We start from the raw sequence: 21,882 nt of genomic DNA, 5'->3' as shown, positions 1-21,882 counted from the left end.
CTGTCATCAGCTGTCTGGACATATTGCAGCCTTCTGGACCTAACAACAAACTTTACAGAAAATTTGATTACTGTATGTTTCAGATGTCCACCTGTAATAATGGCTTAGCTTGTTATCTTGTTATGGCTTAGCTTGTTTATCTTGCACTAAACATATTTCCTGACAAGCAATTTCTCCAACACGATTTAATTTAAATATACTGAAGGATTTTATATTTACAAAACACATACTTGTCCATGTAACATTTACATTGACTGATGACCACTGTATTCATAACAGAATTATTTTTGGTTCTTAAATTTATCTTTAACACCTTTGTTTAAAAAAATACCCAACCAAGAACAAACTCGTATAAACACATCAACTTCCTTTAAGGAAAAAAGTGAATGCAGGTATTACAGGAATGATACAGACTTGTTTCAAAACATATGTTAAAAATAGATAGAAATGCATATTTTTTATGCATTGTAGAACACATTGGAAGCACATAGCATCCAAAGTGTAGGAGATATGCATAGGAGAGCAACATTTATGATTCACAGGAATGGGTCAAAAATATGGGATTGTGAAATTAAAATTCATAATTCATTAAAAACGCAACACTATCACAATATCATGTGCTGTTATAAAAACAAGAGAAAGATCATTGGAAAATTCATGCTCTTCCCTACATTCTGTCGATCACAGAATAAGATCCACATCACAGTTTCAGTAATTTTAATTAGCATTCATAATTTGTTAGTGACATTTTGGCTTCCAGTATTTCATCCATAATTACTTTATTGCCCATGATTCTATCATGATTCATGTAACACAACTCCAAATGAATAACACATTCACAAGTTGAATAAATCCATTAACTATATTACTTTCAACTTCTTAACCAATGTCGGCTCCCTGAGGACTGAAATATATAGTTTGATCCAAGCGTAGGTAATTCCCAGTGAACAATACACGGAGAGAAACATCAATGGGACAAAGGGGAACCTCTCATGCCAGCGCGTATGAGGGTAGATGATCTCGCAAATAACTTCCAGGGGGATAAGACCACTGAGGTAAATGCATTCAGACCAGTTTAGAAGTGTTCCTTCGTTCCTGGATAGATAACAAACTCCATTAGATTATATTGAATTATATACATTTCTTTTAAGTTCAACAAATGTAATCAATTGCAAGTGTTAAATGCGATGTGGAATTCTTTGCCAGCCCTCATGTACACACTTTGAGCTAAGTTTACCAAGATGAACTTCATCAGACTAAGAGTATTTTGCTGTAAATATTTTTCAACAAAATATGAAACTAAGCAAAGCTTCGGCAATTTCTCGGCTATTGATCCAGACACCAAAATGGTGCATTAGTTCCAATCCTTTAATATTCATGAGAAAATACTGTGGATGTACAACGGATTGATTATCCAGGACGAAAGATCATCAAAAGGATGTTCTTTCTTTCTTTTAAAATCTTTTTATTAGCTTTTTTTTTCAAAAATAAAAACAAAACTAAAAAAAAGAATGATAAACATAACAATGATATTGATACATAGGGATCAGGATTACATTAATAACAGGCATAACATAAATATGAGTCCAGTGTCAAAATACACATTGAATATAGACCTCCCGATCTCTATGTAAATATAGTTAAATATTTTAAAAGAAAACTTATATACTTATAACTTATTCTTTTAGGAAGGAGATGAGGAAAAATTTCTTGTCCGAGGGTGGTGAATCTGGAATTCTTTGCCACAGAAGGCTGTAGAGGCCAAGTGGATGGATAGATTCTTGATTTGTGCAGGTGTCAGAGGTTATGGGGCGAAGGCAGGAGAATGGGGTTAGGAAGTAGAGATAGATCAGCCATAATTCAATGGCGGGGTAGACTTGATGGGCCGAATGGCCTAATTCCACTCCTATTCCTTATGACCAGACTGAAGGTGATTGAGAAAGTTAAAAGTTGATAACCACCAAACCCTGATTCAGGGTTTGTCATGTGTAGGAAGGAACTACCGATGCTGTTTACACTGAAAATAGACACAAAAGGCTGGAGACAAAGGATGGTGACATTTCAGATCTGAAGAAAGGTCTCGACCCGAAACGTCACCCATTCCTTCTCTCCAGAGATGCTGCCTGTCCCGTTGATTACTCCAGCATTTTGTGTCTATCTTCAAGGAATTTCATGTCACCACACCAATTTTGTATAACTTCTGCATGAAGACACCAATACCTATTCAATCCATTGGATGCGTATACCAGCTGGGGACCTGGTGTAGCTCACACATTTTAAAAAGGTGCTTTTTGACTGCTTTAACTGCAGAGATTTTATGTGATAATGTGAGAGCCAACAACGGCTGACTACCAAAGGGAGCAGATAACAAAATTTCAGAGGCTGAACTGGAAACCTTTGTTGACAGCATGGGAAATAGAAAAATAAATATCTATTAGTCCCATAAATTCATACAGCACGTAAACAGGCCCTTTGGCCCAACTCGTCCATGATGACCAAGATTCCCCATCTAAGCTCGTCCCATTATTGAATTTGGCTCTTATCTCTCCAAATCTTTCCTATCCATATACATGTCCAAGTGTCTTTTAGTACTGTTATAGGAACCGCCTCAAACACCTTCGCTGCCAGCTTATTCCATATACCCACTACCCTCTGAGTGAGAAAGTTTTCCTTCAAGTTCCTATTAAATCTTTCCCCTTAAACCCATGTCCTCTGGTTCTTGATTCTCCTTCTCTGAGTAAAAGACTGTGCATTCACCCTATCGTGGTTTTATACACCGCTACATGATTACCTATCAACCTCCAGCACTCCAAGGAATAAAGTCCTAGCCTGCCCAACCTCTCTCTGCAGTCAGGCCTTCGAGGCTCTGGCAAAATCCGGTAAATCTTTACATCCTTTACATCTTAATTACATCCTCCGAAAGACATCTGCAAGAGATAACAAGCCTCTCATTGCATAGACGTACATGATGTGGTGATATGTTTGGTGGACTACATGGGTATTGGTGACTTCATACAAATATTCAAGTAGGGTGAAATTGGCAGTTTGACAATCGACTGAGTGGTAGGTAAACCAGGTAGGGTAATGAATCCCTGCAACACTGTTTGGTGGTTATCTCATTTTAACGTGCAGAATCACCTTTTGCCTTTCAGGTGCAGATCAACCTGTTCAAACGCGAAGGTTGGTTAATGCAACTGAAAATGCAAATCCTACTAAAGGTACCACTGACCTCAGTCACCACTCAATCCCCACATCTCCATCACTCAACTACCAACAGTCTTGATTAGTCAGGATGTGTATGCATCGCCCCACACTCACATACTCAGTAAGCATTACATCCTCATCTCAGGTTCTTCCTTTGTAGAATTTCATTGATAGGGTCATTAAAGTGCACAGGAATTCATCTTGCCCAATCTTTTGTCCATCTGCTCTAATATCCAAGTGGCTTGGTACCAAATGTTTGTTTGATTACTTTCATGTTCGCTACCCTGGAATGTTTTTGCTAAATTAAAGAAGCTACATCAATGAGAATTTGTTAGTGGTTGATCATTATTTCTGCAAGGAAAAGAGGGTATCTGATTCTAGATTTAGAGGGCCCCAAATGAACAAAAAAGTCTACATTGAGACATATTTTTAAACACTGATTATAATATTTAAGGTAATGATGGTGTAGCACTGTCTATTGCTCACATAGCAGGATGATTAGTAAAAAGGTTTCTGAGGGCGAAGGATTTCAACTTACCTGAATAAAGCATGCAGAGCAGAGAAACTATATACAGTGAAGAACAGCATGAGGCACAGTTTAATTGGCAATTCTAAAAAGAAAAACAAAAAGTCAAAATAAAATCAAAAGCACAGCATTGACCCCAACATGAGATACAAGAGCAGATTCACCAATCCGATAATGTAACTAAATAGAGCACAAAACAGAACAGAGACCAGTACAGGGCCTTCAGCCCACAAGGCAACACAAATAGATAGAGTGGTAATGAAGGCATATGTTATGCTTGCTTCATTGGTTGGGGCAAGGGTTGCCAACTGTCCTGGCTTATCCGGGAAATCCCATATACTGGACTAAATTGGTTTGTCCCGTACGGGACAGCCCTTGTCCCGTATTTGACTTCTACTACTGTGGATGGGACTGTCGGGTCATAGAAACATAGAAAATAGGTGCAGGAGTAGGCCATTCGGCCCTTCGAGCCTCCACCGCCATGGCTGATCATCCAACTCAGTATCCTGTACCTGCCTTCTCTCCATACCCCGATACCTTTAGCCACAAGCCAGCAGAGCGCTGCATCCGGCCCCACCTCACCCGTCCCGACGTGGTGCAGCCCATGGAGTGCAGCAGCAGCGCCTCGCCCGTGGCCCTGTCGGTCGGCAGCCCGGCCCGCTGTCCGACCTTCACTTACCGCCGATCATCGGTTCATGAGTTGGATGGAGTGCCAGACTTTGCGCGCAGCAGAATACAAAGCCCAGCCGGCAGGCCAGCTGAGGAGTTTTGGCCCGGGCCGCGCAACATTGCGTGCAAAGTCCAGCGCTCAAAACTCCTCCGTCGGCCCACCGGCTGGGCTCTGTGTGCAAGCCAGCACCCGGCCAACTCATCATTCACCCAGCCAAGGCCGAGTCGGTCAACGAATTGCCGTCGGAAATTTGTCCCTTATTTTGACCCTTTGGCCCTTATTTGGGGTGTGAGAAAGTTGGCAACCCTAATTGGGGCATTTAATAGAAGAGTCAGGGAATCATTTTGCAGCTTTATAGGACTTTGGTTAGGCTGCATTTGGAGTATTGTGTGCAGTTACTTCCTTATTTTTTTTTAATGTGTAAAGTACTCTGGAATTTCTTCTCAAAGGTTGTTTAGGCGGTTGTTTAGGTAAAATGTTCAAGTTTATCTTGGGCCTCACGTAACAGGATAAGGATTGAAAATCAGAGAGGCATCCAACAGGAAAGTCAGCATCACTTCTGCAGACTGAGCACAGATATTCAGCAAAGTGATCAAACGATCCATGTTTAATTTCTCCAATGTACAGGAGACCACACTGTGAACAGTAAATGCAGTCGATTTGACTGGATGAAGTACAAATGAATTGTTGCCTCGCCTGGAAGAATTGTGTGGGTCCCTGGATGGTGGATGGGAAGAGGCAAGTGGAAAGCTGTTACTTTTCTTCCAATTACATGGGAAGATGCCGTGGGGTTGGGAATACTAGGTGGGGAGTCACAAAGTGAAATGCAGAAAGTGGAGGAAAGTGGAAGATATGCCTAATGGTGGGATTATATTAGACGTGTCAGAAGTTACTGAGGTATTTGCAATGCTCTAATAGGTACTCTGACTGAAATCAGCTAACTCAGTACAGATTGGGGAATCAAACTCAGGACCATCTGGTCTGTCCATTTTATTAATTCACCAGATGAAGTCACTGGTCTGAAATACTCATAGGGTATTTTGTTCTAAATTTTAATCGAGGAATTATCCAATAACACATTGTTTAATTTCTTTAGGACAAACAAGTATTGTAGTTATTAAATATGAATGAACATATCTTCATTACCTGGCACTGTGAAGATAAGTGGGAAGAGGGAAAGATGCCCTGTTGTTGCTAAAATGAGATATGTTCCAGCATCGTTTCTATTTTCCACGGCAAACAAGCTAAGGGTTTGAAAGTTAAAAAAAATAACTCAAGATTAATTTTATTGTAGGGGACACAAATCCAATTTAAATGATAAACTTTATCCTGCATGTCATGGCATTTTAAACTCAACAAGGGATGTTTTGGCTCTGATTGTCTAACTTAAGAGATTTAACTTCCAGGCAACCAACTCAGTGCAGTCTTGTCTGATACATAGTTTGGAAGAGATGGAAGGAGCTGCAGGTCTCAAATTTGTGGCGATTCCATTCTCCAACCCTAATTCAATCACGAGAGGGGATCCCATCCATCATTCTGTAGCGAGCAGAGTTGGATTGCTGGAACAGTTTGGTGCAGTGTGAAGTTCTCTTATTCTGCCGGGCTAGACAAGGTGCTCTACCTTCTTCCTGAAGATGAAGCTGTCCTACTTTAGTCCCCAGATTCCAGAGGCCAAGTGTTACCTCACCATCTGCAGTAACACCTACACGTTAAATCAGACCTCATTATTCTGACACATTTCTGTTGTGTGGGGAGCTGTGGGGAAGCAAGAATTTCGTTGTCCTATGTGGGACACATGACAATAAACTCTCTTGACTTGTGGCAACCCACCCAGAACAGCGCCCAACTCTTGTCCCACCTCCATATAATTAAGAGGTTAATAAGATACATCTGGCTTCATGAAACACAAAAAAATCCCCCTGTCCCCATTTCACTCTCTCACCCCACCACCTCCCATCTGCATCTAATCCCACGCACTGACCATTGTTAAAATCCCAATATTAAAACTGTACAGCAGCATTATTGGAAATTATCTAGACACATATCAAATATTTTCCACACCTATTTTATGAATAAGACCAGGCACCAGCAATGGCTGCTTCACTAGCAGTCTGTCTGTCCCTTCTTTCTTTGTTGCTTGTTTGGATGTGTTAAATGTATGTTTCTAGTGTTCTTTAGCTTTTTTTAATGGGGGGGGGGGGGGGGGGGGGGGGGGGGGGGGGGGGTGGGGGTGGGTGGATGGAAACTTTTTTCAATCTCTTACCTCAACGGAGATGCGATTTTTTCCCTAGCGTATCTCCGTCAGCACTGCGGCCTAACTTCGAGGAGTTGGCGGCCTCTGCTGGAGACCGACTTCGAGAGCTCCACCGCAGGAGCCAGCGGACTTAACATCACAGAGCTCGTGATCCCTGTCGGGGATCGACTTTGGAGCTCCACCTCAGGAGTCTCCGGCCTTACGACTTTGGACTTCGGGGGCTCCAAGCCTCAGGAGCTTTGACTGCTCCGAAGCAGGAGCTTCGATCCCCAAACTGCGGAAGGTTTGACTGCCCAAACCATGGGAGATTAAAGAGGAATAAGATTGAACTTTATTGCCTTCCATCACAGTGAGGAATATGGGGAATCCGCAGTGGTGGATGTTGTGTGTCTTGTTGCTTTTTCTTTTAGTATGGCTGTATGGCAATTCGAATTTCACTGTACCTTAATTGGTACATGAGGCAATAAACTGGCCTTGAGTTTGACCTTGCAACCCTGAACAATGATTTTATGGGAAAGACACCAAAATAACTGCAACTGTGATTGAAGATAAATTCTAGAAGATCGAATGGATTAACTAGGTTTTTTGTACTATGCTAAAGCACCAATCCACCAGTGATCAATGTATATGGACCAATGACCCAATGGATAATTATCAAATTGAAGATGAGTTTAGATTCATTTGCAGATAAGAGTTGTTAAAAGTAATAGAACAATAAATGTTCTAATTGAAGATTAGTTCTAATTGAAGAAAGAAATGAGGGGAGAAATTACAGCTGAGTATGCATTTCCCCAAAACACAAACATAAGTGCTAGGTATTATACCAAAGTGAATACATTACTGGATTTGATTCCAGTATTTAATCCCAGTAAACCAAAGGCATGAGTTGAATCCCACCATGGAGAATTTATGCTCAAATATTTAAAATAAAGCTGGGGCCAAATAGCGGGTATTTGTAACGTGAACAATTCAACAAATAGTTTTCTATATATCTGGTGCACCCAAATCCTTTACGGAAGTAAATGTGCTGTCCTTAATTGCTCTCTCGTTTATGCGAGTCTCTTATCCAGCACAGCAAAATGGGACCAGTGCAGGTAGACATCTTGGATGAGTTGGGCCGTGCGACTATACTCCTCTATAGCTCTATGAGTGTTGTGTCTCTTTATGGCCGTGTTATTTCAGGAACAATTGGAGACAGAAAATAAATGTCAGGCCTATTAACGGCTTCCATATCGTGCGTATGAAGAAATAAAAAGAAGCAAAGCTGAAAATTAAAAAATATAAATGAAAATAGGACTGAGCTGTTATAATCTGCATTGGATCTACTTGGGGTCTACGTGTGGCTTCATCCCTGCAGTTTAAACATCTCTGCCCACTCCATCCAATACCCCATTAGCCAACATATTAAAATTGCATTGCACAAAATATTATTTTTATAACATTACCCAACCAATTAATTGTAAGATACCTCAAAGGCAGTATAGAGATGAGAATGGCTTTTTCATGAACATGCCAGCCAAACATGAATGAACCCAATGCGCAAAGAATCAGGCACTGAAGGAATCCTCTAGGTCCTCGAGGTTTCAGCCAAATATTACAAAGAGCAGGCTTGAAATAGAAAATACAGAGACACAAGATATTAACAACTGAAGAAAAGCCAGATAACATTCTCTCTCAGCTATATCAGGCATGACTAAACATTTTCAGCGCCATTATAAAAACCAGCGGCATTATAAAATAAGAGAGTTAACCCAGGAAACTCAACCTGCCAACTTCTTATAAGCAAGAACATAGTAAAAGTCAAAGAATAGCAAGAGGGACTGCATTAAATGTGGAATTATTTGGAGCTGGTACTGACCGTGATTGACAGCAATGTACAGACCAAGGTTGCCAATGGTGACACTGAAGGCAAGACGGCATGTCGGTACTTCTGTACTAAGCCTCCTGTCATTGATGCGTTTGAAATGTTGGCGGGAGCCAGTAACTGCAGCTTCACACCTGTAGCAATAAATTAAAGTTGTCCGTCAACTGTTTGAAGAATTAGGTTTCTGTTTAATAAATAATTTAGTCAAGTTACAGTCATGGCACCAGGGATGCCAAGATAACTTTGATCCAGTATGAATGAAGACTATTAAAGTACAGTTTCCTAGGTTATTATTAGTTTTCAACATGCAGAGTACTGAGTCCTACTACTATAAATAACATTTTTTTTATTGCTTTAGTACGACATGTTCAGCGACCATACCAATGATAGACAGTACTTTGTCTGCTCCATTGTACTGAGCCCAGAAATTTGGGGCCCAATATGCATGAGAGAGTCCTCGCTGGAAGGGGAAAAGTCGTGCAAGCACCTGAGGCAGCTGACCCTAGGAAAGAAACAAACATTAATTATTGCAGTTTTGGCATTTTATATCCATGCAATGAAATATTCTCAAAAAGTATATTTTTAAATAAAGACAATCCATTACTTTACATTTACAATTTTACATTTTAAATTAATTATTTTCACATTTTAACCAGGCTGACGTACAATATTCTCATAAAATGTTGCAAATAATTCAGAAATTTTAATATATGCATTGATTGTTGTTTCCATACAGAAGTCCATAATGCAAATGTAATTTGTAATTTTGCAATCAATATATCTCCCCAACAAACTGCATATTAAAGGGATTATTAAAACATTTGAAAGGCATTATTCTGTATTTTACACCTGCTCAATAATAAATAAAATGATCTCCAAGAAAATATTTAGAAACAATTTTTGTATAGGAAAACAATGCCTCATTCGTTTTCCAGGCCACCAAGAATGGAATATTTATTTCTGACATATACTGACAATGAGACCTTACAGAAATGCATTGGATACTGGAGAGCAAGAACCAGGCTTTGAACATACACAATTGTTGGAGGAATCATTGAGGATAAGAAATTAAAAGTCCATTCACTTTTCAGGCCATGAGCATCTCCAACAAGAGAAACTGTCACAGAAAGGTTACAGCATAGAAGCCATTTGGGCCACTGAGTCTAAGCCAGCACAAGGCAAGACCAATCCAGCCATTGATTAAGCAGGAGGACTCACCATAAAAACGTACGCCTATGAGAATCCAGAGCCTTGGTATTCTACAGCCACTATCCTATCCTCCCACGAGTTTAGTTTAATTTAGTTTAGAGATAGAGCACGGAAACAGGCCCTTCTGCCCACCAAGTCTGCACCGAGCAGCGATCCCCGCACATTAACACTATCCGACACACACGAGGGCCAATTTATACTTATACCAAGCCAATTAACCTACAAACCTGTACATCTTTGGAGTGCGCAAGGAAACCGAAGAACTCAGAGAAAACCCACATGGTCACGGGAAGAACGTGAAAACTCTGTACAGACAGCAACCGTAATCGGGATAGAACCCAATAGGGATATAAGCTATTGCCATAAACACATCAGAAAAATAGCACCATTTATCTTTATACTTGCAAAATTGTCAGCTACAATAGCGCTCACAAAGCTCAGCACCAGTTAGGATGAACACTTGATCATTCTCCACCCAGGAGCCAAATTGTGACTGAAAAATGCAGCATCTACAGGATGCACTACAGAAAGATGCTGGGTTGCTCCGAAGATAAGACACAAAATACTGGAGTAACTCAGAGGGCCAGGCAGCATCTCTGGAGAGAAGGAATATGTGATGCTTTTGGGTTGAGACCCTTCTTCAGACTGAGACGTTTTCAGAGATGCTGCTTCACCCTGTTGAGTTACGCCAGCATTTTATGTCTAACCTTCATTTAACTATATCTCTATACCCACAGCCTCCACTACTGAGGGGGATAAGGCAGTCAAATCCATAATCTTGGTTAGGGGTATTCTTCCAACTTCATTCTTAAATGTTGACAGTATTGTACATAGATTGCAAATGACTACTTTCTCTTTCTGGGTAGAATGCACCATCTCTTTTGTAGGCTGTGTCCTGGATAAAACACCATTCCTTGTACCCATCTCATGCTGTAGCTGGTTAATTTACCAGCTCATGATAATGAATTATGTATGCACTATATACCACTTGCTCTCATATCCAACAACTTAACTAAGCAGTTGACTCCTTCTACCATTTTTAGCAGCCATTTGAGTTGTCCCAGATACCCTCCAATACATTGCCATTCCATGGGAACCAAATTACAAATATTATAAGGAATTGACATCAAAGATTCATGGAAGAGAACTACATTAAGAAATCTGTGCTCAATCGGTGCCAGTGTACGTACCAATTACATCTCAAATGACATTCATCTTTAGACTAATTCATCAAACTCATCTTTACCATGACTATGAAGGGTCCAAATGAAACAGCAAAAACAGCACAGACTATAAATGCCAAGACATTAAACCGCAGAAAGTTGAAACTTCTCCACTGGACTGATCCATCTTAAAAGTAAACACAAGAAACAATTAAAAAAATCTATGAATCATAAGTTATCCAAATACTAAATTAAACAAAATGCAGCATTTTAAAATGTTAAAAATATTTACCATCAATACTTCTTAAGAAAACTCAAATAGTTCCAAAATGTGTCATTAATTCCCTTAATCTGTCTGAAGGGGAGTTTCAACCCGAAATGTCACCCATTCCTTCTCTCCAGAGATGGATGCTGCCTGTTCCGTTGAGCTACTCCAGCATTTTGTGTCTACCCTTAATCTGTTCTATCCATTGGACATGTTTTTTAAGTAAATTAAAGGAATTAGCTTGCATAGGTTACCAAAACTGAAATTTAGGGAGCTGGCAATAATCAAAATATGTCAACAGTTAACAGTATAAATGTCTTAAGAGGCTAGCAACATAATCCTACTTTTCTTAACACTAATAATTAATATTAGCTCTAATAATTTACTGTTAACAATAGAATTAACAATAAAAATGTATAGGAATAAAGCCACTGTTTACTTTTGAGGAGCTTCCTTACAATAAGATAATCAGTCAGCAAAGTTATTAGTGGTATTAACTCACAATTAGGAAAATACAAAAAAATTTGATACAAGATTAAAGTGACTACTGAAATGGCAACAATCGATATTTAAGGGAGAATTAGGTGGTAATAAAAATGAATTTGAAATAAGTGCAATCATTTCTATGTTAATTTATTTTGATTGTTCTCAACCTGCATGAAGTGGAAACGAGCAAGACTTGCTGTTCCAGATTCAGGGATTTAATTGGTTCTTCGCTTCAGAAACAAGGGTATAACCATATAACCATATAACAATTACAGCACGGAAACAGGCCATCTCGGCCCTACAAGTCCATGCCGAACAAATTTTTTCCCCTTAGTCCCACCTGCCTGCACTCGTACCATAACCCTCCATTCCCTTCTCATCCATATGCCTATCCAATTTATTTTTAAATGATACCAATGAACCTGCCTCCACCACTTCCACTGGGAGCTCATTCCACACCGCTACCACTCTCTGAGTAAAGAAGTTCCCCCCTCATATTACCCCTAAACTTCTGTCCCTTAATTCTGAAGTCATGTCCTCTTGTTTGAATCTTCCCTATTCTCAAAGGGAAAAGCTTGTCCACATCAACTCTGTCTATCCCTCTCATCATTTTAAAGACCTCTATCAGGTCTTTAAAGGGTATGAAGGTGACTACCAGCCTGCTCAGTTGTATCAAATAACTAAGTTTTTAGAATAACTAGTAAAGGGAAATCCCAGGAATTCTTTGAGACTCGGTGATGAAAATAGGTAAATTATTACAGCCTGTGATTTTCTTGCAATTATGCTGGAAAGAATGCAATGTTTTAATATACGTTTTATACACCTTACTTAAACCTCTGAGAACAATGACGTGTCCCCATTTTTTTGCTTACAACTGAAAATCAAGTAAAGAATCAAACTAAGTTATATTTTAATTTAAAATCTGTTGGAAGAATGAGCTCAGTACCTGGTTTATTCTCAGCGATGCAGTATGAACGTAGCAGGTAAATACCATAGGCAGGAGCCACATAAATAAAGATGTGTTTAAAGTTCATCAGGATTGTAAATATTAAAGCACTATCCACAGGTCTTCCCTGTAATAAAATCAAAATATTTCAAATATTTCATTACTGGGATATTTTTTATTATATCCAAAATTATTGAGTATGAAATCTGTTCAGTGTAAATTGATGTATGCTATGGAAGATAACTGAAATGGGAATATTATTACAAATCATCCCACAAAATAGAGCCAAAATGTTTTTGTTTTTTTTAAGTCTCTGCTCAGTGCAGGGAATTGAGTAGTCAATTTGCCCACAGGAAACTAACATGAACAACATGCTAATGATCAATATTTTAACTTTGTGATATTGATTGAGATAAAAGTATTTGGGTTGAGATATAAATATTGATCCAGGGTAACTATCTGCCGTTCTTTGAAATAGTGCTCTGGGATCTATTCCATCCTCTTGAAAGAGATGAAAGGACTTTGATTCAATGTCGCTTTCAAAAGAACATCATCTGTGTTGTACCCCACAGGAATGAATTTTCAGTCTTGATTACATGTTCAAGCCTCGGCAGTGAGACATGTTGCCAGAGCCTGTCTGGTTCAGAGGTGGGAGCGCTGCCAGCTGACCCATGTAATAGCTGATGTTATTATACTGTATTTTCCAAAGTACCTTAAACATCTTTACAATTGAAAGAAACAACATGCCAAATAAGAAGCCGTTGTATTGGAAATGAATATCTAGGTTTGAATTAAGAAATAATACATTATCAATGTTTTCATAAAAGAGTTGACACAGAGAAGAAAAATAACCTACATACATACAATTCTCTGAAAGATAAAGACAATTTGTTTTCTTTCTGTGTTCTTATCCAAATATGAGACAGCAAATCTGCTATCGTTGTATCCCTTTACTATCACCCTTTCCACAGCCAACAATGGGCCATTATGGGCTTCACCCTTCATTTGTTGCCTGCCCTGATTTGTTCTGACCCTTTTCCACGTCTAGTTCCCTCCCGTTTACTTTTGGTCTGAAGAAGGGTTCCAACCAGAAACGTCACCTATCCTTTTTCTCTAGAGATGCTGCCTGACCCGCTGAGTTACTCCAGCAATTTGTCTCTAAATCTGCTATAAGCCTTTGTCAGCATCAATCCGGGTGATTCTCTTCTGAGCTGTGATAACAGTGAATATTACTTTTCCAAATAATTTCTAGTCTGATATCCAAGTACATGTACAAGAGAGTTTATTTGCATGTGTCCCAGATATTACAACGAAATTCTTGCTTGTTGCAGCACAACAGAATATTGCAAGCATAAATACTGAACAGTTCAGTTCAATATACGTAAAATAAATAAGCAGATAAAGTGCAATAGGCTGTTCAAAGTTTGTTGGCCAATTTAATAGCCTGATGGTTGCGGGGAAGCAGCTGTTCCTGAACCTGGATGTAACAGATTTCAGGCTCCTGTACCTTATACCCGATGGTAGCGGAGAGATGAGTGTGTGGCCAGGTTGGTGTGGGTCCTTGATGATGTTGGCAGCCTTTTTGAGGCAGTGACTGTGATAGATCCCTTCGATGGTGGAGAGGTTAGAGCCGATGATGGACTGGGCAGTGGTCACAATTTTCTGCATTCTTTTCCGCTCCCGGATGGCCAAGTTGCCGAACCAAGCCATGATGCAACCAGTCAGTATGCTCTCTACTGTGCACCTGTAGAAGTTTTAGAGTCCTCTTTGACATTCCGACTAGTCTTCTCAGGAAGTAGAGGCGCTGATGTGCTTTCTTCATAATTGCATCAGTGTGCTGGGACCAGGAAAGAACTTCGGAAATGTGCACGCCCAGGAATTTGAAGTTCTTGACCCTTTCCGCCATCGTCCCGTTGATATAAACGGGATTGTGGGTCCCTATCCTACCCCTTCCAAAGTCCACAATCAGTTCCTTGGTTTTGCTGGTGTTGTGAGCCAGGTTATTGTCCTGGCACCATATGGTCAGTTGGTCGATCTCACTTCTATACTCCGACTCATCCCAATCAGTGATTCTTCCCACAACAGTGGTGTCGTCAGCGAAATTGATGATGGAGTTCGCACTATGTCCAGCTACGCATAGAGTGAGTAAAGCAGAGGGCTGAGCACGCAGCCTGAAGGTGCTCCCGTGCTGATTGTTATCGAGGCTGACACATGTCCACCAATATGGACAGACTATGGTCTGTGGATGAGGAAGTCGAGGATCCAATTGCAGAGTGATGCGCAGAGACCCAGATCTGAGAGCTTGGCAACCAGCTTGGAGAGGATGATTGTATTAAATGCCGAGCTGTAGTCAATGAATAACAGCCTGACATATGAGTTTTTATTGTCCAAGTGGTCCAGAGCGGAGTGGAGAGCCAGTGAGATCACATCCACCGTTGGTCTGTTATGGCGGTAAGCGAACTGCAGTGGGTCCGGGTTTTGTCGAGGTAGGAGTTGATATGCGCCATGATCAACCTCTCAAAGCACTTCATCACCACAGACGTTAGTGCCACTGGTCGATAGTCATTGAGGCACGTCACCTTGTTCTTCTTGGGTACCGGCCCTTTTAAAGCAGGTGGGAACCTCAGATGTGAGGTTGAAAATGTCCGTAAAAACTCCAGCCAGTAGGTCCGCACAGGTTTTTAGATCACAACCGGGGGGTCGAAATCCCCTGCGCTTCAGTCGGACCTGAAGTCCGGCCATGTTTACGAACACAATGGAGGCCTCTCCGTTGTTTCCAGGTACTGTACTTACTGTGCCCGCTGTTTCTGCGAACCTGCGCTGGAATGGGGATTTCCTTGTAGACGGGAGCTCCAGCTCCATTGCGATTGGGGATACCCTCAGACGGTAGTTCCAGCTCCGTTGCTGCTGGGAGAACCTGCCCGTCGGCTCTGGAGGTCTTCCTGGTGTTTTCAGGTACAGTATCTGTGATCCCCAGTCTCTCCAGTGATCGAGGGAACGCTTGCAGTCGGGGGCTCCCGCAGCTGCGGGAGATCGCACTATCGCTAGTGCCTTCAAGTGCACTAGCAGCTTGTTCGTTACGACGCCGATTTCTGACGTTTTTCTGATCCAGGTGAGTTGATTGTAGCTATAAATAATCCTCCTCTGTTAGGCTGCTGTCAAAATGTCGCCACAGGCAGGCGCCATCTTTGAATTAGACATCCAGCATGCGACGTCTAAGATTCTGGGCAATTTAAAACACCCCATCATTCCATGGAGAAACAACAAACCTATTAGTCAGTTGAGATACCAAATATTTAGAGAAAATAAATATTATTTGAAACCATAATTTATCATTCATCCAATAAATGGGAATGTGGTTATTACAGATTTTCAGTATTTATGTTTTGTTTTTTATTTTGCCTCAGTAGCAAGTTACTAGTTCCTGTGAAGCAGGAGACTCGGTAAAGGCAGTAACTCAGAGTCAGAGTGATACTGTGTGGAAACAGGCCCTTCGGCCCAACTTGCCCACACTGGCCAACAATATCCCAGCTACAGTCGTCCCACTTGCCTGCGCTTGGTCCATATCCCTCCAAACCTGTTCTATCCATGTACCTGTCTGTTCCTTAAACGATGAGATAGACCCAGCCTCAACTACCTCCTCCATACACCCACCACCCTATCCGTGAAAAAGTTACCCCTCGGATTCCTATTAAATCATATTGAAATTACTAGAGAAAAAAACAAACTTGCTGATTTTTGGTATATTAATAGATATACTTTATAAATGTAAGGATACGATCAACAATCAGTATTCCAAAGTTGCAAAGCAGCAGCACTGCAAGTATGAAGTCTGGCTTCTCCAATATTTCCTTTGATTCTTTTGTTCTTTTTATATTCTGACAACACCTTTAAAATAAGACAAAAAATATATACATATTGAATATACACCTACTTTTTCTTCCCCGAGTACTCGACCACATTGTTGCTTGACAAAATATCTTGAACCTTCCTGACAAATATCATTTTCCAACGGCTGAATATGAATGAGAACCATGATCGCCTTTTGACAGCAGCATTTTTAAATCGCCTAATCAAGTACAGATTGAAGAGTGTTCAAGAAGGAACTGCAGATGCTGGAAGATTGAAGGTACACAAAAATGCTGGAGAAACTCAGCAGGTGCAGCAGCATCTATGGAGCGAAGGAAATAGGCAACGTTTCGGGCCAAAACCCTTCCTCAGACTGATGGGGAGGTGGGGGGGAGAAGGAAGGAAAAAGGGAGGAGGAGGAGCCCGAGGGCGGGGAGATGGGAGGAGACAGCTCGAGGGTGAAGGAAGGGGAGGAGACAGCAAGGGCTAGCAAAACTGGGAGAATTCAACGTTCATGCCATCCGGACGCAAGCAACCCAGGCGGAATATGAGATGCTGTTCCTCCAATTTCCGGTGTTGCTCACTCTGGCAATGGAGGAGACCCAGGACAGAGAAGTCGGATTGGGAATGGGAGGGGGAGTTGAAGTGCTGAGCCACCGGGAGTTCAGGTAGGTTATTGCGGACTGAGCGGAGGTGTTTGGCGAAACGATCGCCCAACCTCCGCTTAGTCTCCCCGATGTAAATCAGCTGACATCTAGAGCAGCAGATTGAAGAATCCCAACTGAAGCACAATAAATAAGTAGGAATGAAAGGCATTCTTTGGGAAGTGACCAGACTAGATCTTATTTATAAATTGAACAATCAAGCTGACTTGATTAATGAGTAATTATTACCTAATTAAACTGGTTCTTTGTTTTAGGGTATGATTCTCGCTTAGGGTGCGAGAGGTCCCGGGTTCAAATCCCGGACAGCACAGTAACGCGGCGGTAGTGTTGCTGCCTTACAGCACCAGAGACCCTGGTTCGATCCTGACTACGGGTAACCATATAACCAATTACAGCACGGAAACAGGCCATCTCGGCCCTACAAGTCCGTGCCGAATAACTTTTTTCCCTTCGTCCCACCTGCCTGCACTCATACCATAACCCTCCATTCCCTTCTCATCCATATGCCTATCCAATTTATTTTTAAATGATACCAACGAACCTGCCTCCACCACTTCCCACTGGGAGCTCATTCCACACCGCTACTCTCTGAGTAAAGAAGTTCCCCCTCATGTTACCCCTAAACTTCTGTCCCTTAATTCTGAAGTCATATCCTCTTGTTTGAATCTTCCCTATTCTCAAAGGGAAAAGCTGATCCACATCAACTCTGTCTATCCCTCTCATCATTTTAAAGACCTCTATCAAGTCCCCCCTTAACCTTCTGCGCTCCAGAGAATAAAGACCTAACCTATTCAACCTTTCTCTGTAACTTAGTTGTTGAAACCCAGGCAACATTCTAGTAAATCTCCTCTGTACTCTCTGTCTGTCTGTCTGTACGGAGTTTGTACGTTTTCCCCATGACCGCGTGGGTTTTTCTCTGGTACTCTGGTTTTCTACCACGCTCCAAAGACATACAGGTTTGTAGGTTAATTGGCTCCTGTAAATGGTACATTGTCCCTAGTGCGTAGGATGGAGCAAGAGTACAGGGATCGCTGGTCAGCGCAGACTCGGGAGGCTGAAGGGACTGCTTCGACTCTGTGTCACTAAACTAAACTAAACTACAACAGAGCTCCTTCAATGTCTCGGATGGCGGTGGAGGCGGGTTCTCTGGATGCTTTCAAGAGAGCTAGATAGGGCTCTTAAAGATAGCGGAGTCAGGGGATATAGGGAGAAGGCAGGAATGGGGAACTGATTGGGGATGATCAGTCATGATCACATTGAATGGTGGTGCTGGCGCGAAGAGCCGAATGGTCTACTCCTGCACCTATCGTCTATTGAGTATCAAAAACTAGCAGATTTCCTCTTAAGGTGCAAGGTAGGAGATTTTAAGGAGACCCTAAGAGTTTTCTTGCACAGAGTGATTGATATGTGGAACGCGTGTCACAACAGGTAGTGGGATGAGATCAAATGACTACATTTAAAAGGCTTTTAAACAGGCACAAAATGGTAACACATAGCAGGATATGTCATATGGGCAAATGGGATATATATATATCTCTCACTGAAACAGGTCCTTTGGCCCACCACATTAGTGTCAAATCTTTTTACCCACCCACACTAATAATATATACACACACACACATATATATATATATATATAAAAGACAATGTTAACACATACGCTACTACTCCAATAATGAACACCATGTCCGTGACGATCACTGAAAGCCGCTGAAACAGTACAGTTGCGTCGCTGGTATAATTCAAGTTCTGGACAACCAACATTTCCTTATCGAAAAATTGTGCATAGTAAGAAAGGTAGTATTCAAGCCATGCAAAAAAAGGTGGATAGTCCAATCTCCACCTTGAGGTCTCCTGGATTTGGGAAATGGGGTGAGGGAGGGTGCGAGGTGGAAGAAGAATGAGGAGAAATCAGGAAGAAAAAGAGAAAATAGAAGAGTTAAATTTTATCCAATAAATTGCAATTATCATTCAGCATTTTACAGAAATTGACATACAACATTTACTGAGTCACATAAACATCATGAGACAAGGTTAATTTGGTCTAATGAATATTACTGACAATGTGTGGAATTGTACATGACATTAACAATGCAGGAAAATCAAGACATTTGTATTTACTTATCAACAACTGAAACTGTGCAGTTCTGCTCCAAATGCACATCTTAATATTCCCTGGTTGATAAAACGGGTAGAAATCAACCCACAACACATTGTAAGTAGAAAGAGGAATGTGCTGACCCCTTGCTTTTGAAAAAATCAGGAATCAAAATGCATTCTTTTCAGGAGAGTAATTGAAAAAAAGAGTTATAAATTTGGGGAATTAATCAAGTTAAGTTGTGATTGCAGAGCAGAGGGCACAGGTTAAAACCAACAAAAGTTGGGACTGAAAGTTTCACACAAAATGGTTTAGCTTTTGGAAAGTAATTCTAGAGAAAGAAATTCTGAACACATTTGGAAAACAATTGCTCAACTATACTGCAGTTCTTCACAAAGCATCAAACAAAATAGACTGGAGGAACTCAGCGGGTGAGGCAGCATCTATGGAGATAGAGAATAGGCGACGTTTTGGGTCTCGACCCTGAAGAAGGGTCTCCGCCCTAAACGTCACCTATTCCTTCTCTCCATAGATGCTGCCTCACCCGCTGAGTTCCTCCAGCATTTTTGTCTACCTTCGATTTTTCCAGCATCTGGAGTTCTTTCTTAAAAATAAAATAGACTGATCTTCCACACCATTGACCAAAAGAAAATACGAGGAATGATCGCAATGCCAGTGAACATAAGTTTCCTTCAATCTTTACACGTTAGGAGAGCTAACCATAAATCATAAAGACTTACTTCATAATACCACTTTGACATAGGTAAACTGTAAGTAATGGCCATCCAGTTTCTGTGGACTTCAAAATCTGTTGAGTAACTAAAAGTGAAAAATGTAATTATATATTTCATGGAACTATATATATCAATGATGTCCATTTTGCTGCAGGATGTCTAAATACCAATTACATGAACCATGAATATTAAAATATAACAATTCATTCCAGAAATCACAAAATCAACAGAACTAAATTTATATTTTAACATTATCGTATTTCATAAAAATGAAGTAAAATGTTGGTATTACTCAAGGCATGGAATGAGTTTTGCTAATTTTGCATAAAACACGGAAGCTTTCATTCCACTCAGATTAATGAAAAACCCAGCTCCAGGAAGAATGGTATTAAGCTGGAAAGGGTACAGAAAAGATTTACAAGGATATTACTGGGACTGGACATCTTGAGTTATAATGAGTGTTTAAGGAAAAGAAGGGTTTCGGCCCGAAACGTTGCCTATTTCCTTCGCTCCATAGATGCTGCTGCACCCGCTGAGTTTCTCCAGCTTTTTTGTGTACCTTTGAGTTATAAGGAGAGTCATAGAAACATAGAAATTAGGTGCAGGAGTAGGCCATTCGGCCCTTCGAGCCTGCACCGCCATTTAATATGATCATGGCTGATCATCCAACTCAGTATCCCGTACCTGCCTTCTCTCCATACCCTCTGATCCCCTTGGCCACAAGGGCCACATCTAACTCCCTCTTAAATATAGCCAATGAACTGGCCTCAACTACCCTCTGTGGCAGAGAGTTCCAGAGATTCACCACTCTCTGTGTGAAAAAAGTTCTCCTCATCTCGGTTTTAAAGGATTTCCCCCTTATCCTTAAGCTGTGACCCCTTGTCCTGGACTTCCCCAACATCGGGAACAATCTTCCTGCAAGTCTGGATAGTCTGGGACTTTATCCAGCTAGAGCACGGGAGGCTCCCAACCACACACTAGGGGTGACTTTACAGATGGGTTTTTTTTCAAATCATGAGAGGTATTGATAATGTGCATGGTCGTTTGGGCCGGTGCATGGATTGTAAAAGATTAAGAGAGATATGGGCCGAACACAGGTCCAGCTCAACGGGCAACTAGGTTGGCATGGACACATTCTTAAAGGAGAAAAGTAATCAATGGCTTCTGAAAATGATTCACAATTAAGCCCAAACGTTGTATTCATGTCTTTCACCATTTGCCATTTAATTCCAGCAGCAAAAAGATAAACTTTAAACCATTAGACTTTAATGTCAGTGCCATTCATTGCACAGCAGTGTCTGGAGCAGCCTGCGCCTGCGCCTCCCCCTCCACAGCGGCGCCCGGAATATCACAAATTACATTCCGAATAAGCAAATAAAACCCCCGTGTAACGGAGAAACCCCTCCGCCCAGGGGCAGCTCTTACTAAGCCGGGATAAGCAGACACTTGAAGAGAGTCACGCCGATGACCAGCGGCAGCAACCAACTCCACATCCTAGACGCCGCCATTGCTGTCTCTCACACAACTTTATTCAAACTCACACTGCAGCAGCTGCCAGCAAAGCAGGAGCAGAGCCACCTCCCCCCTCCTCTCCCCCTCCTGCTGCACCTACTTCAGGGGAAGTTGACTTTGTAAAACTTGTTTTTTTTTATACTATTAAGTCAAGGTAGCATGAAGTCTGTTTCTACTGCTAGTTGCAATAAATTCAAATTTTCATACAATTATATTGAAAATGGTCATGAGCTTGAAGAGCCAGAGAAATTGCCATTATTCGCATCTGAGGCTAAATAATTTCCACACGGGCTTAGTTTACATGCATATTCACAACCTATTATTTGGGAGTGTGTTTCTTTCTTATGAATTGTTTTACTGACACCCTAACTGCGCATTACTGTTTTGCAAACTCTGACTGGTAGATGTATCTTTATGTTTGTGGGTTGTAACTCCCA

The 21,882-nt window shown here is 41.1% G+C and overlaps 1 protein-coding gene across 1 annotated transcript; it reads right to left on the bottom strand.

Moving 5' to 3' along the window:
* Positions 1–170: 170 nt before the first annotated feature.
* Positions 171–21,503, bottom strand: alg8 (ALG8 alpha-1,3-glucosyltransferase). The gene is made up of 13 exons (XM_055636566.1): positions 21,359–21,503; positions 19,940–20,018; positions 18,762–18,955; positions 16,366–16,475; positions 13,300–13,367; positions 12,588–12,714; positions 10,974–11,077; positions 8,900–9,020; positions 8,513–8,652; positions 8,123–8,262; positions 5,547–5,644; positions 3,743–3,815; positions 171–1,095 (listed from the first exon to the last, which is right to left on the bottom strand). The coding sequence occupies exons 1-13, from the start codon at positions 21,439–21,441 to the stop codon at positions 861–863; spliced, it is 1,572 nt and encodes a 523-aa protein (XP_055492541.1). The 5' UTR covers positions 21,442–21,503; the 3' UTR covers positions 171–860.
* Positions 21,504–21,882: the final 379 nt, after the last annotated feature.

The sequence above is a fragment of the Leucoraja erinacea genome, chromosome 6 (assembly GCF_028641065.1).
Source record: "Leucoraja erinacea ecotype New England chromosome 6, Leri_hhj_1, whole genome shotgun sequence".
Taxonomy (NCBI): domain Eukaryota; kingdom Metazoa; phylum Chordata; class Chondrichthyes; order Rajiformes; family Rajidae; genus Leucoraja; species Leucoraja erinaceus.
This window is presented reverse-complemented; position numbering and strand designations above follow the sequence as displayed.